This window comes from Silene latifolia, chromosome Y (assembly GCF_048544455.1).
Source record: "Silene latifolia isolate original U9 population chromosome Y, ASM4854445v1, whole genome shotgun sequence".
In the NCBI taxonomy this organism is placed as follows: Eukaryota; Viridiplantae; Streptophyta; class Magnoliopsida; order Caryophyllales; family Caryophyllaceae; genus Silene; species Silene latifolia.
In genome coordinates, this window is record NC_133538.1 from 188,419,046 (window position 1) to 188,435,954 (window position 16,909).

Below are 16,909 nucleotides of genomic sequence, written 5' to 3' on the forward strand. Positions count from 1 at the left end.
GACTATTAACATTATGTACGATTAAGGGGGGGGGGGTTCTTTTAATGTTTTGATTGGAGAATAATAAACTAATACCAGTCCTACTACTCACTAGTGAAGCAAGCATGACATTTAAGCACATATTTCTCAGATTCAATTAATAACACAGTTAACTCGTCGATTCCTCTAGCGAATATTTAAGTCAATAACAGGGTTAACTGTAGAGAACTTAGCCGCTAAATCCTCCCTATCAATCCTTAGTTTTAACCAGCAGCGAGCCGCTCGACTACCAGTTCTAGCTAACCAATTCTACGCAAGTTGCAAAGTTCCGCAAATTAGTTAACTGCATTAAGTACTAGAAAGACATCGTTAACCCTAACCAATTAATTAGTCAGACCAAATTATACTCCTAATTCAATCTAGCGACATCATTGCAGTCCCAAATTAAATTAGTTGCTACTATGTTGTACGATTTAACGCCGCGCTAAATAACACAACTAGCTAACTGTTCAAACTACTAAGCAAATTAAGCAAATAATTGCAGCTAACAGAATGAATCGAAAACAATATGAACGAGTATAATATGAATACTATTAACTCAATAATGCTAGAATTGAAATCAAACTTTATTATAACTGAAAGATTAAATCATCCAAGGTTTAAAAGAAAAACTAGTAAACTGAAATTAACAAGCTAAAGGAGTGGAGAACTTAATAATTAAGACCGAAGAATGCCTCCTTGGTTCGGTTGCAAGCATCTGCAAGTGCTTTCTCCTTCTTCCTTCGAATTGAAGCCGCTTCAATCGATGGACTGCTCCTATCTCCGATCGCCGTCAATCTCGCTCACTAGTAATTTGGGTATTTCGTATAAACTTGCTTCTCGCCTCCAACTCTGACTGATAAAATAGGTATTTATACTGATCTTGGCATTATACGGGATTAACTTTGGGAAGTTTTGGGATAGATTTTGTATAGGGGAAATTATTGAAGTAGATAGAATATGGAAAAGGGAATCTGAGATAGAATAGAGTTTCCGTTGTATGAGTTCTCCGTATGTAGCTTCCACATTTCTCGGTCTTGAATTTGTTTATGGCTTTTTCCTTTGTTCACTTGGAGTTTGATCCACGTACAAACCATTTGATTCACTTGGTTTCTTTATTTAATTTTGGTCCGCTTCTCTAATTTGCTCCCACAATTCGCAGGGTCTTACTCTTTCGTTCCATCAGCCCATAATTCATGGGCTGCGTGAGTAATTAATTTAAAGATTACGTACGTGCACGCTTTGCGTGCTTCTTTATTTTCGTGCTTCGTTCTTATTTTGTTCTCTTGGTCCATTTTACACATACTTGCGTCATACTTTTGATCCATTAAGCGCGTCATTCAGCCCATTCTCTTCCGTCTTGTAATCTGCTATACCAAAACACACTAAATAAGCCCATTTGTATTTAAAATGATAATAACATTAATTAAATCCCTAAATTAACGAATATATAATAATTTAGCTCAAATAATGCAAAAGACGACACTAACAATATACGGATATGGGATAAAAACATATATAATTATGGGCTTATCATGGGGACTCAAGTTGAAGAGACGGAGTTCGATGATGGTGGCGTTTGCATTCCAAAGTCGCCTGAAACGCCTGAGAACGTCGCTCCTTCAAAAGAGCCTGAAACGCCCGAGAAAACCACTTTAATCGAAGTGGGTGGTGGATCTGGGGAGCCTGAAAGTCCATGCACAAAGTATACAAACCGGTATTTGAAGCGGATGGCGGACAAGCGTCCTAAAACGCCTGAGAAAATAACCGAGTATGTTGAAAAAGCGGTGGTTGATTATCCGTCACCAATGACTTTGAAATTCAATGCGTTTGTTGATAGACAGTTGTCTAAGTGATAATTATCTTCGAGGTGTTGGTATATTTTCTATCTCCTAAACTTGTGTTTGTATTTTTTTTTTTTATTCGTATATTAATTCAACTATTTATTGAACTGCTGGGTTAACGACTGTTAGGATTTTTTGTTAGGATTTTTTGTATGATTTGTTGTTAAGATTTGTTCTATGGCTCATGCATTTTTTTCTGAAATCAAATCTTCTGAATAAACGGATAAATTGAACTATTAAAATTGAAAAATTGTAATTGATGTATTGTCTGTTTGGTTTGTTTGTATAAACTGAAATTAAAACTGTTATAATGTTTGTATGCATCAATAGAAAGTTTGTCTGACTGTCTGTTATGAACTGAAAAATTTGTGAGGATTCAAGGCTTAATGTCTGTCTGAAATCTTGTTTTGTCTGTCTTAAATTATGTAATTTTTGTTTTTCTGAACTGAAATTTTTACTATTATAATTTCTACTGTTATAAGTTTGTCTGACTGTCTGTTTATGAACTGAAAAATTTCTGAGGATTCAAGGCTTAATGTCTGTCTGAAATCTTGTTTTAATTTCTGAGGATTCAAGGCTTAATGTGTTGAATTTTTTGTGTTAGGATGCAAGGTTTACTGTCATTAACCTCGATGATGGTCCTTCCTGGACTGAGGGGTATCATCACTGTTATAGTTGGTCTATGATGATTATACCTTAATGGTTTGAGAGCTATACATGGTTTTTGGTAGAGTCTAGTTAAGTGGCCAATAATGTTTAGTTGTTCAGCCACCACATTATAAATGAATGAATGGGTGTGTGTGTCTAACCATCTAAGTAGGAGTACTTTGAGAGCTCAATGATTACTCTACCTTCATGGTTTGAGGGCTGATATAGTACTCCTGTTGAATGGAGAAGACATGGTCTACCTTCATTGTTTCTGTGTAGGAGGCTTTACAACTTCAAACTACTCAATGATGAGGCCACATTGGCCTGAGAGTTGTTTAAACCAGACAAGCTCTATGATGATTATACCTTAATGGTTTGAGAGCTATACATGGTTTTTGGTAGAGTTGAATGGAGGAAGTATATGTACGTTTTATTGCCCATAACTTACAAGTTTTTTTGCCACCACATGTTATATTAATGAAAGGGTGTGTGTGCTCAATCATGGTAACTGCAGTATGACTATACCTTATTGGTTTGAAAGATTAATTTGGATGTCAATATTGTTTTTTGCTTGTTGAGCATGGTCTACCTTCATGTTGTAAAGTGTAGGAGGCAAGAATACTTGGGACAACTCAATGATGAGGGCAAACGTAGCCTGAGAGTTAGTCTATGCATTTTGCGGTTTGTCTGAATGTTAAAATTGGATCAAATCTGTTAAAATTTGTCTGCTGAATCGAATCGTTAAATTTGGACTGAAACTGTTAAAATTTGTCTGTCTGGACTTTAAAATTTGGACTGAAATGGTTAAAAATGGTCTGACAATGAATATTTATGAAACTGATGTTCATTTGAAACTGAAATTGCCTTAATTCTTAACTTCAACTTCAAATATATCTGAATGCATATAACTTAAAATAATCTGAACTGAAACAGATGTTCATTTGAAACTGAAATTGCATATTTAACTTTACATTCATCATTAGGCTACAGTTTAATGTTCATTTGAAACTGTTGTTCCAATTGAACATTAAACTGAACATTACATAACCTTTATTTAAAAAGGCATTACATTCCATTTAACTGATCTACTATAGCTTCAACATTATATCCTAGTTCAGTCATTATGTATTCTAAACCTTCAGTTTTACCTAAACCCTGCATATGTTCAATGCATTGCCTTACTAAAACTTCATTGACTATTAGATTCCTTGGCAACATGCCAATAGCAGCTAGATGACCCTTCCCCATATGAGGGAGTGAAAAATTGTTATGACCTTTACATTTCATCATCTCTATCATAACTGCTTGTAGTGATAAGAAAATGTTGTTGAGTTTGCTTGGACTGTAATCGATAAATGCTTGCATTACTTCATTCACTAGGTCGTCCACTGTCTTTGCTGCCTTCTTTTTTTGTAAAGATTGTAGTGCCTTGAAATACCCAAGGTCATTAACGTTTAGGTCTGGTGAGTTAGGGGGCTGAAATACTAACTCAATATTAAATCCACATGAATTTGCTGCTGCCATAAAATCAGGATCATCATTCTTGATGTGTGGCCTAGCATTGTCTTGTTGTATGTAAATATGCTTGCTAAGACCTTCTGGCCAAACACTCTTAATTGTTGGAATTACTTGATGAATTAGACAATCCTTGATTACTTGTTTTGTGATGGACTCAATAGGCTTAGTCTCTAATGTACCCCTTGCCTTTTTCTGCTTGACCTAGCTGCTGGAACTTGATTAGTAAATGGAAACATGCCTATTTTACCATCAAATATGCATTCACCATCTTCACCAGAAATAGGTCTGCTGACTGCACACATGAACATCACTTTTGTGATGTACCTCTTTGATTGGTAGCATCTATGAGGCAGCTCCTCCCCCTCAACTACGTACACTGTTTCATTGTCTTCCGTAATATAGAACCACTTCTCATCCATGTGTATTACGTTGCTCATTTCATTAAAAATTATTTCAGTCACTGGAACATTATTGAGATCTAAGAACTCTTCAAGAACTTGTTTAACAACCAATGACTTTAATGAATAAAGTAGCCTTTGATCCTTGTGTAACTCACCGAGTTTAGGATGTAATGGGCTTGAATGACGTTTAAGTAAACCTTCTTTCACCCATGAATGGACCGTTCCAACTGAAACTCCACAATTTTCAGAAACTCTGATCATTGTGTCCCTTAGTGATTTATCAAGTGATTTTATATGTTCAATAGTTGGTAAAATCCTTTTTCTATTTTTGTTGTCTATCCTACCACTCTTGACATCTAATTTTTCACCTACTAACCTTGGTTTTTTTGCAAGTCTCCATATGTTTGATATGGTCCTTACACTTACATTGAATCTGTTTACTGCCTCTTTGATTGCACCACGATCAAGCTGCCCGTCATTTGATTTTTGAAGCAAGTAGATGGCGACTTCAGTTCTCGTTTCTTCAGACATGCACTTGAACCCCATTGATGCTCTGAAGATAATTTAGGAAACTTGTGTAATTTAATGGTAGTGATGGACTGTAATTTATTGGACTGTAATTAATTTTAGAAAGTTTTTTTTTGTTGTGTTGCTAATGAATGAGGGAATATGTAATTTAATGTGAGGATGATTGTAATTTATGCATAAAACTAACCAAGTTGCTGGTTTCCAACAGCTTGACTGGACAGATTTTGGTGGGAAATTAAAGTGTTTGGTGGGGTTTTTGAAGTTTTGTAATTTAGGTGGGAAAATTAGTGTTTGTTTAACACACTAATACTTGACAAATTCTGATTCCATAAAGTAAATGGCACAACTCCATTTGTACTTCAATTCATTTTTTAATAAACCCTTAAAACTTGTGCTTTTTGCCAATAGGTAGAGTGGAGTTGAATGGAGGAAGTATATACATATATATTTATACATATATATATATATACATATATATATATATATATATATATATATATATATATATATATATATATATATATATATATAGTGTAACATCCGTGAAAATTCACGGGATTGTTTTTAAAATTTTTTTAAATAAAATTATTTACTAAATTTGTAAAATGAATATTACAATTATGATAGTTGACATCCCGCTTTGTGTTTCTCACCATCGTTAATGGTGGAGCACGTCGTATGATAAATTGTTGTATTAACATGAGTTTCAATGTTGAATTTGTAATTTCTTCTTTGTGTTACTTGGTATATCAACTTTGTGCTTTTAAGTTATAATGAACATCTTAAAATTGAATATCTACGTATTCTTACAAATTGAGTAGATAATTTAATTTAAAAAATTAACTTTGTGTTACTCTTGTTTGTCCTAATTCACCAAGGTTCAATTGCATTAAGATAATACTCGTATTTTTTATTGACTTAAATAATACAGAACATCATATGTTATTGCTTTTGATAAATTTCATTACCTGATAAGAACTCCAAACCAAATCGTATATCTAATCATCTGAACCGATTCAAATCCGTTTTGAGAAATAAGTTGGATTGGATATACACGTATTCGAATTTTTCAGATATCAGATCCAATATTGATACTCATCATGTCCCTTCAACCACCATGGCCCCGGGTCTCTCCCTTCAACCACCATCTTTAAGAAGGATCTCCCAAATACTTCAAGCATTTTTTCTCAGAACAATAGCATAGTAGCAGACTTGCAATTTGGACACATAAAAGCAAGTTGTTTTTTTCCTGGTGGATAGAACATAGTTTGGACACATAAAGTAACTTATCAGCCTTAGCTTCTTTTTGCCAAATTATATTTCTGAAGAAGGAAATAAATGAGCAGGTCGGAGCTATAGATACTTACTTTGTCCCAAGTCACGGGTTGCTTTTGAGTCTCCCTGAACCCACTCGACATTGGAGAATCAAGTAAGTGAATCAAGAATTCCAGACCCATGAACTCACCTCTAATACCAATCTGTACAAAATCAAGGAATTTCAAAACTCCCTCCATCTCATGTTATTTACTTGTCACACGAAATCAGAAATGATGATATAAAAAATGCGGCCTCAAATCAAATGTGATAAATTTTACTCACTCCATACAAATCATTTGTTTACCTTTTTATATTTTTTTGTCAGAGATATATCAATCAAAGGCAAACCAGTTATTGAGACGGAGGGAGTATATTTTATATCCTCACCAGCGTAAATGGAACAAATGCATTCAGAATATGAAAGGCTAGTGTATAAGGAAATTGCAAGGAGAATAACCTTATAGGACCATTTATGCCACGTCAAGTCTCTTTCCTTCATTCAGACAACTAAGCAAGATGGGACCACGAACACCAGCATTCGACATCTCAAAATGTGAGCCAGAATTAATAAATAAAAAACATCAAAAATTGCATTGGTAATATAGAGAATTGATCAAGGTTCCGTTTCTTTAAGAGAAGTGAGAAATAAGTAACGCACCAGAAAGAATAATAGTGAGAAAAGCTCGTCTTTTGTTTGTTCTTGGATGTGTGCTTTATCTTTCCCCAAAAAACTGAAAATGTTCAACAAAATATATAAATGAGAGTCCAAATATATCAATAAATCAATTAATCCAAAATGTGGATTACTCATAAATTAAGAGTCTCAAAACATTATACCTAAGAAGGAATCATCTTATACTATTATCACTCTACTTTTCCAATAATATGTGAATATCCTGCCAAAAATCAACATTTAGAATAATATTATTAGAATGAATGTTCGAGTGATGAAAAATGAAAACTCAAGTATATGACTTCGCAAAATGGATAATTTAACAAAGTCTCCCGTCATCAATATAAGTGTTAGCTTTGGATAAAAATTGCAACATTGCGGCTTGTAGTTATCAAAATTTAGATAAAACATTAGAGGAGAAGACATGGAGACAAAATCGCCGAACTCTCAAGTAACACGTGTTAGTTTTATTCTTGAGAAGTAGTAACATCGATAGAGCTATTTGCATTGCAATATGCCTCAATAGTCACGTTATGCAAAAGATGCAGCTAAGGTGCCATAAGACATTTTGGCACGTCTGTAGCGTTGTTGTTTTAACTACTCACCCTACCTAGCTTTTTAATTAATCATTCCCACATGAAAAATTTGAAAACAAAATGTCATACTTTTACTAAGGAGTGATAGTAACCAAGACAAAGTTGCTATCAATAAGATAGAAATGTCACAGAAAATGAAATGCAATAGGAATGAACCATGATCAATCCGACAATCCCCTCTATGTATCTGCCATTTAAAGCAAGTTTCTATTTCACAAAAATGGTCTCATGTTCCATCCTCTGCCTTACTTGTTCAAGAAAAAAAAAATATTAAACAAACCCACAAACTTCATTAAATTTCACAAAGATAATATTTAAAAGAAATTATTTATGTAAATGAAAAACTTCAGGGACTAACCTCATCACCTCCAAGAACTTGATTGTTCATTCAGAGGCCTCAAACTCGCCAACGATGACAAAATAGCCAAAACAACCAATAAACCCAGAAAACAATGAGCAAAAATTTAGTTCTTTACAAAGTAATTAAACTTCAAAAATCACAAAAACCAAAAAAAACATATTCCCAATCCTCAACTAATAATTGCTTAAACATCATAATCAAAGTGTAAAATTTGGGTATTACAAAAAAGAAACAACCTTGTTCTTGATTTTCAAGTGCTATCGGTAGAGTTTGAACTAAACTATCTTGTTCAGGTCGACCACTACGGTCCACCGTTCAAATTTTGATAAAATACCTGTTCGAATCATTTATTCAAGAGGAATGAACATGTATTAAAATATCTGGAAACAAAAAACATATTCAAGAGGAAACGAATCAGAAAATAGATAACGATTACAAATTGCAGAATGCACAACATAAGGATTCAATCCCACCTCCAACCCAAATTTTACTATCAAGATCCGCAGCTGCCCACAGTTAGAATGTCATAATCTAATGAGCTAACTCATCACCTCCACAATGCCACCCCAAACCCCATAAATAATTGTATCTCAACACAATCATGAACACTATTACGCTTAGGTCACACACTTTATTTCCCCTGAAATGATATAACCATCATACTCCGCATTTATTTTTCTCACTATTCTACACCAAGGTCACCAATGTTGCATCCATGAAATGATAATTCCAACATACTCCCGTATTTAATTCCGTTTCACCATTCGACATTATCTACACCACCCCATAAACACATAATTTTCCTTTTTTGGTAATTCAATCATGCATCACAACAGTTCAACAATTTACATCTAGTACCACAATTTGATCACAAATCAAATTGACAGTCAACATTATCAATTTAAACCCAAAAAACATTCTTGAAAAGAACCTATGATTGAACATTATTAATAGAAACTTATGAAATTAAACATTTGATCACAAAATTGCAGCCAACATATCAAATTGAATCCAAAAAGATGCTAAAAAAAGATGATTAAGGGAAAGTTAAGAAGTTATACATTAGATCAAGCTGTTTGTTAACTTCATCAACCTCTTCAAGATCTGTTAGCAGTTGACGCACTATTGCTCCATAAGTTAGAGTGAACAGTTCAGCATTCTACAACAAAAGCCTTTAATTAAAATAAGTTTAATTTAACCCCTAATCAATAATTTGATCAATTACCAACATATCAATCAAAAAAAGAACAAAGGATAAATTGGGGAAAATTAAAAAATAGAGAAGATGAATTAATTCTTACAACACGTTCAGAACTTGCAAAGATCACCTCCACAGATCGTGGAGCAATTGCCGGCATTTTTAGAGATTCCTAATGTAATTTTAATTTGTTGTTTGAGTTCTTCCTCTTTTTTTCGAGATGATTGAAAAATTTGAGAGAGAATGGTGAAAATATTTAAAAGAAATTATTTAGGAAATGAAAACTTCAGGGCTAACCTCATCAGTAGTGATGGTTTTGTAAATTGAAATTTTGTTTTTGGGAAAGAATTGATTAGTTGAGATAATGATGGTGAGATGGTGGGTGGAAGACGGAAGTTTGAGAGTGTTTTTTTTTTTGGAATTGTAAGCATGCTTTTCTGGAAAATTGTTCATTGTCATTCTCAAGTAGCATAGAGAATGACAAAGGTACGTTAAATCAGATTTAATTGGACTTTTTTTTGTGCTGATGTGGCCATATTGCAAAACCATGATTGGCTGAAACAAAACTGATTTTGTGATGTTGAATGTGAGGGCTGCATTACCTTAATTCTCAAAGGAGATTGTGCCAGCTTAGCAATTTTACAAGATTCTTTTTTATATATAATGATATATATAGACACACACACACACACACACACACACACACACACACACACACACACACACACACACACACACACACACGCATGATCTTAATCACATATTTCTAAGGTATACAACAACATAAATAACATCAAACAAGCCTCATATACTGTTCATCACATTAACATATACTCTAATTAACTTCTATCCAATCCAATCATATCTTCATCCAACATGTACATAAAGACATACAACAGATAACGATCCCTTGCCTCACCCCGTAGTGACCGACTCAAAGTTGTAAGGGCAAAGTTGCGGCCTTAGAACATCTCCTAAGCCTTTGCGGTAGCTCCAAACAACTCCTACCCAGGTTCATTTTACTTAGACTCTCTATGTTCATTATGTTCATTGGTTACAGGTTCGAAAATTGTCGCTCTGATTCCACTTTATAACACCCCCATACACCAAGGTGCCTTACCAAGGACCACCCTAGCATATCAAGATGCTACCATCTCAGTTGCCCGAGGTACAATATATCAAAGGTGACCAAAAAGAAACATGATTTAAGGTTTATAAATTTAAAGTGCGTACAGCTAAAACCAAAATCCGAAAGGTCTACAAAACCGTCAGAAGAATGTGAGAAACAACTGTGTCAAAAGTCAGCGGAAACTAGACATGCTAAAGCTAAGTGATGACTCCATCCCAACCGTGACCCACGAGCTATCCACTACATATCTGCTAATCAAATGCTCACCATCTCCGAATGGATCACCACAGTTTTGTAAAACAACAACTGGGTCAGTCAACTGATTAACGAAAATAAAGAATGCTACAAAGCAAACATCTAACCAACTCATTACACATTCCTCCAACTCCAATAATCTCCAATCATTGACTACACACAAACATGTGTAGCCCTGTCAGATTACTCATCACAACAGGTAATCCACTCCGCTAGTGGGGACAGCGGCCTTACCACCTAAGCCCCGCTCAATTCCAAGAGCGAATAACCCAAGTCCATTAATATGCACATCCTCCTTGTGACGGGAACCACAATGGGCGAATCAAGGGCATGAAGTCATTCCCGATGATGACTCCACTCAGCCGAGGGCGCACCTCGAGAAACACAAACAACCAAACCAAATCATGCTAATAAATCAACCATCATCATCTTATAATCAATTAATCAGGCAACCGAGTTGGGAAAACTCTACCTATTCGTAATCCGCTATAACCGCAGCCAATCATACCAATGTACAAGAGTACCAAATAGTCACCTACAGTAATAAACAACAACTACACATCATAATCCGATTTCTACCCAAAACCCCAAATCACCCAATTAGGGTTTTCTTAAATTTAAACAAGATACTAAAATAACAAGGGTATAAATCTTACCAACGATTGACACGAGACTAGATGCCAAAAGCTCAAGGAATGAAGAACCCTAGCTCGGAATTGCTTACAGAAATGGAGAAGCAGTTGAACGTCGTTCTTCCTTTTGTGAAAAGTACTGTTTTTTAGAAATAATATAAAATGATAAAAGACTCAGAAAATTATTTATATACTCCTCCACTTATTATAAACAGAACCGCGGAAATTAATCCTGTCAGACCGGATACTCGGTGAGGTACTCGGCCGAGTTCGACCAACTAGGCCGAGTACGACCAACTAGGCCGAGTACGACTTACTCGGTCGAGTACTACCAACTCTACCGAGTAACTAAGGATCGGAAAACCGTAGTATCACAGTCTTCCCTCCTTAAAACGAACTTTGTCCTGGAAGTTTACACCCATACCTACATAGCACGCTCACATATCACTCCACCAACCAACACCACTCAACTCTCATCCTCCAACCTTGACACTAACTCACCCAATAATGCCTACCTCAACAACGCCGTTCACAACATAGCATCAACCATAGAATAGCCCCCTAACTTCATAGTATTATCAATACCAACAACACTTCGCAACATAGCATCAACCATAGAATAGCCCGCCTAACTCCATCGTATTATCGAATACCAACAACACCAGCGCCACCAACATTGTCTTACTTCCATACCGCTCACTAGCAAATAAAATATCAACACAATCCACCAAGCGAGATGTTACAAAATAGTAAATTCCAGCCTAATTAGCAGGTTGAGCAATCAAGCTACTATTTTCAAGTGTTTGGTAAACGGCATATTCTAATAGCATATTGGTAGCCATCTTCTATTTTTGAATATGTTGCTCATATTGTATTAGCATATTCAATTTATACCTGAAACGGTTCTAATTATCCTTTAATCTGCTAATTATGAAATAACATTTTTAATCTGATAATTTAATTTAATAGTCAAACCTGCTACCAAAATCTGCTAACCAAATTTTGTCATCGTTATCCGCTGTAATGAATCTCCGTCTACTGTTTGACAAACAGTGCAACTTATGTCGAATGAAAAATATTATATTTTGGGGCATCAACTAATTTTATTTCTTCTTTAAAAATTTTCTATAAGATATGCGTGAACAATGGAAAAAATAAGTTATTATAACTTATGTGGAATAACAAAAATAGTAATTCTTTCTTTTATTCTGTTGCAATTCGTATGAATTAAATCTCTACAAAATTCTTTCGAGCGATGTAGAAGACCCCAACTTTATAAACTACTGCATATCTAAATATGGCAATCTAGAAAGCTATAATAATAATAATAATAATAATAATAATAATAATAATAATAATAATAATAATAATAATAATAATAATAATAATAATAATAATAATAATAATAATAATAATAATAATAATAATAATAATAATAATAATAATAATAACAACAATAATAATAATAATAATAATAATAATAATAATAATAATAGTAACGATAGTAATAATAATAATAATAATAATAATAATAATAATAATAATAATAATAATAATAATAATAATAATAATAATAGTAAAGATAATAATAATAATAATAATAAAGATAATAATAATAATAATAATAATAATAATAATAATAATAATAATAATAATAATAATAATTATAATAATAATAATAATAATAATAGTTGTAATTATAATAGTTGTAATAATAGTAATAATAATAATAATAATAATAATAATAATAATAATAATAATAATAATAATAATAATAATAATAATAATAATAATAATAATAATAATAATAACAATAATAACAATAATAATAATAATAACAATAATAATAACAATGATAATAATAATAATAATAATAATAATAATAATAATAATAATAATAATAATAATAATAATAATAATAATAATAATAATAATTGTAATACTACGGTTTTCCTAAGTCTGTTACTCGGCCGAATATGGCTTACTCGGCCAAGTAAGTGTGTCATGTGTTTCGGGACGATTTATCGCCGGGAATACTCAATGAAGTATGGGAATACTCGACCGAGTAGAGGATACTCGACCGAGTATCCGGTCTGACGGAGATTATTTCCGCGGTTTGATTAGAGACAGTTAAAGTTATAAATTAAGATTGATTGCAGCGTAGCGGATTGCAAAAAGGTAGGGTTTCCCTACTCGGTTTACTGTTTAATTAAATTGAGATTTATGTGGTAATTGTTGTACGATTGATATTGTGATCATCTGCTGGTGTTGTGTTGGTGTTGGTGTTGGTGTTTGTGTTGGTGTTGGTGTTGGTGTTGTAATGATTGTGGTGGAGTCACTTGCGGGAGTGGCTTCACACCCTAGTTTGCCCTCCGTGGAACCTGCCACGGGAGGGGATGTGCACATTAAGGGACAGGGTTATTGCTCATTGATGAGCGGGACCATGGTGGGTGTGGCTGCGGTCCCCCACTGCTTATCGTTTGTGATTGGGAGTTGGGAGTTATTGCTCGTTGATGAGCGGGACCTTGGTGGGTGTGGCTGCGGTCCCCCATCGGCGTGTGATTGGGAGTTGGAGTTGGCTGATGATCAGTGTTTATCTTTCGTATTTGTCTTGCTTTGATTATTCAGTAACTGACCCTGTTGTTGTTTTATGAAATCAGTGGTGATCCATTCGGGGATGGTGAGCAGATTGTGACAGGTGATGATGTTTACTAGTTATGGGGACGTCATGGGGAGTCATCACTCGATTCTAGCTTCCGCTATCATGAGACTTATCATTCAGTTTTTAGTTGTTGAACATTCGCAATCTTTATTTCGGTTTTGGTGTATGGAACTTGTAATCATTAACTATTTATACTTTAATAAATGTTGTTTTGGAATGGTAACTATGATATACTAACCTCGGGCAACCGAGATGGTAACAGTCTCTCATGCCAAGGTAGTCCTTGGTAAGGTATCTTGGTATGAGAGGGTGTTACAATAATAATTGTTCCGGGTGTGATTCCAGAGCAGTGTTGTTTACCACGCAAGCTTGGTGAATGGATGTCCTTCCTTGCCTTGACTCTTCCTCTCGGTCTCTCCTGAAACGATGAACAAACTGAGGGCTCGGCTTTGCACCGAGCGTACTCACTCCGACGCTCAAGTCAGTGAACTTAAAGGGATTAAGTTGTATGTTACTTGACAAAGTATCTTGTAGAGAGATTAGGGAGTTTTATACCAGATGAATAGTGAGTTTTAGGTTCGATTCTGGATCCTTTCCTCAATGAGGGTTGAGGAGTATTTATAGACTTTCACCTTTTGTCACGTAGTGGCCAAGTGGGCCAAGTGGCGTAGCATAGGGAAAGTCTGTTCTACCCTCGGCAGAGGGACCCATGGCAGGCCGGCGGGCCCTGTTGACTCCATGCCGAGGGGTCTTGGATATGAGTACGCGGATATGTCTCCCGGCTGGCTAGTTGCCTAGCCGAGATCCAAGTGATCGGCCGACAGGCTGCGTCGGTTAGGCGGTCTAACATGTTGACTTGCTGTCTCTTGATCTTTGACCTTGCTCAATATGTTGACTCGGTCAGCGGGTGCAGAATGTGCCCCATCAATTTGCCCCCAGCGTAGTCTATGCCGTGGTATGGACCTTCGATGAGTGTTGAGCGTATTCTGCGCATTGGAAAAATTTCTTCCCCGGCTTCTTCTTCCTCGGCTTGTTCCTGGCCGTACCGTACCATATCCCCCCTCCGCATGGATGTGCAATGGACATCAAATGTGGAAAAGAAGATGTCGCTGGCCGGCGGGTCCAAGGTTGAGAGTGCCGGATGCTTTGAATGCCCCCGGCCGGTGCTGCCAAGCTTGGTGGATCAGCTGGCCGTTTGGCAAGTGGATAAGGAGCGTGTTGAAGAAGATACGTCGATTGGCATTCTACCAAGTAGCGTGTCAAAGAAGATTGGTAACTGTTGTGACGTTTGACATTCCGTGGCTGCATGCTTGACATGTGTCTCGTTGTTGATTGGTTGACGCTTCATGGGCTTTGCCCTGATTGGTCGGATTGAGTGGGCTTTGCCCTATAAATAGGAGAGTTAGCCCCTGAATTTGGCCTTCCAAATTCATTTTCTCAAAAAATTTTCTTCTTCTTGCTTAATTTTCTTTGACGAAACTTCTCTCTAGTCTTCGAAGCGTTACTCGGCGTAACACTCTTCCCAAGGTAAACAAACAAATTTTCCAACTTTTTAATTGTTTAAGTTTTTTGTTGTGAACATGTCTTCTCACGATGCTGGGACCTAGTAATCCTGCGCCGGGGGGTTCCCCGTCGCGCCTTGATGAGGAGGAGGCACTGACCGCCATCCCGATAAGGTCTGGGGGCCCTAGGTCTCCTTCCCCTGAAGTTGATCCAAAAGTTCTGGAGGATTGGGAGGATGATGATGACGTTGACGATGACGGTGATGATGAGGAAAGGGCTCATTCTGATGACGAGAGGTCGTACGTCATGGATCACGGCGATGCCTGTAAGATCGGCCCTGACCGTGCTTGGACCCACAAATTTGCCAGTTGTTCTGGTCCTGACTTCTTCGAACATCATTTCTCCTTCGGCAGGGAGTATAAGATTGTTATTCCTAAAGCGGGTCAGGCCGTCTGTTGCCCTCCTCCGGGTCTTATCGGCGTGTACATGAGACACCTGGAGTATGGGCTCCGGTTTCCTCTCAATGTATACGTTGCTAACATTATTAAGGCCATGAATGTCGCTGTGGCACAGCTGCATCCGTTGGCCGTTATGACGATCATTGGTTTTGTGTGGCTATGCCGGTTCAAGGGGGAGATTCCAACGGTGAACCTATTCCGCCGGCTTCATCACCTTCGACTGAACGTCGCCGGTGGCAGGGGGTGGTATAGCGTACAGACTGAGCCGGGTTATCTCACCGTCCCCAAGCTCACTTCCTGCAAAGACTGGAAGAAACGGTGGGTATATGTTGAGGTTCCAGGGGATTATCCACTGCCTCGGTCCTTCCATCACCAAGTCAATTTGCGGTGCGAGAGCAAAGGGGAGCGTGAGAAATATGTCTCCCGGGGAAAGCATAAGATGGACGCCTTGAAGGTCCCTCTTAATCAGGACGAACGGCGGGCGATGAAGTTGTTTGAGACTGAGAAGGATGGGTCGCCGAAGGGATGGATGCCCCCGACGCAGATCATTCTTCAAGACGAGCCGCTCTGCCACGTCGGCCTCATACCGGCCCTAGCACAGGGTGAGTGGGGTCGGTGTGAGGCCCATCTCTGCTTTTAATGTTTCTGTTTTTTGAACTTTGATTTATTTCTTTTGTTTAACCCTGCTTCGTTTCTTTTGGCTGCACCGTTTTGGCTCGGACCGTCTGAGGAAATCCTCTTGAAGATGGGACTTGACAAAGACAAGAACGTTGTTGAGAGGCATCTGAAGGCCGATACGCGTGATCGTAGACCGGCGCCAAACGACCTTATGGACCAGCAGTTGAAGGGCCTAGATACGACGGCGGCCCAGGTGAAGGTTGCTGGTAACATACCGCGCCGAACGCGGAAAACAAAGTCTTCGGCGGCGACGGCGTCGACATCAGTTCCACCTCCACTCCCTTCAGTCCAAAAGGAGACGGTGGAGATCGTTGATATTACCGAGGAGGAGGTCACCTTGGCAGTGGAATCTCCTCTCTTCCGCAAGAGAAAAGAGACTACTCCTGCCGCTTCACATCATCGCTACTATCGCTACCGAGGCGCGCGAAGAAATGGGTCCTCCGGCCAAGAAGGCCAAGCCCGGTACGGATCTATCATGTGGCTCGGACTT

General features: G+C 37.0%; 1 protein-coding gene and 1 long non-coding RNA gene across 4 annotated transcripts; both read right to left on the bottom strand.

The window, feature by feature from the left end:
• Positions 1–3,575: 3,575 nt before the first annotated feature.
• LOC141629652 (uncharacterized) lies at positions 3,576–4,975 on the bottom strand. The gene is made up of 2 exons (XM_074442626.1): positions 4,208–4,975; positions 3,576–4,121 (listed from the first exon to the last, which is right to left on the bottom strand). Exons 1-2 carry the CDS (start codon positions 4,973–4,975, stop codon positions 3,576–3,578), a joined length of 1,314 nt encoding a protein of 437 aa, XP_074298727.1.
• Positions 4,976–5,926: 951 nt separating this feature from the next.
• Positions 5,927–9,569, bottom strand: LOC141626580 (uncharacterized). Of its 3 annotated transcripts, none has more exons than XR_012536168.1 (8): positions 9,206–9,569; positions 8,966–9,063; positions 7,902–8,238; positions 7,112–7,170; positions 6,933–7,005; positions 6,732–6,781; positions 6,325–6,435; positions 5,927–6,206 (listed from the first exon to the last, which is right to left on the bottom strand). It is a non-coding gene; the product is annotated as an uncharacterized LOC141626580 (long non-coding RNA). The 3 variants fall into 3 exon arrangements; XR_012536169.1 differs by having other exon boundaries at positions 6,732–6,819; positions 7,902–8,072; positions 8,341–9,063; positions 9,206–9,552; XR_012536167.1 differs by having other exon boundaries at positions 6,732–6,819; positions 9,206–9,540.
• Between the last annotated feature and the right edge of the window lie 7,340 nt (positions 9,570–16,909).

Coding starts and splice junctions, on each gene's coding strand:
- LOC141629652 (XM_074442626.1), bottom strand. CDS start 4,975: ATGGGGTTCAAGTGCATGTCTGAAGAAACGAGAACTGAAGTCGCCATC. Junction 4,122..4,207: donor CAAGCAGAAAAAGGCAAGGG/GTACATTAGAGA, acceptor CCAACAATTAAG/AGTGTTTGGCCAGAAGGTCT.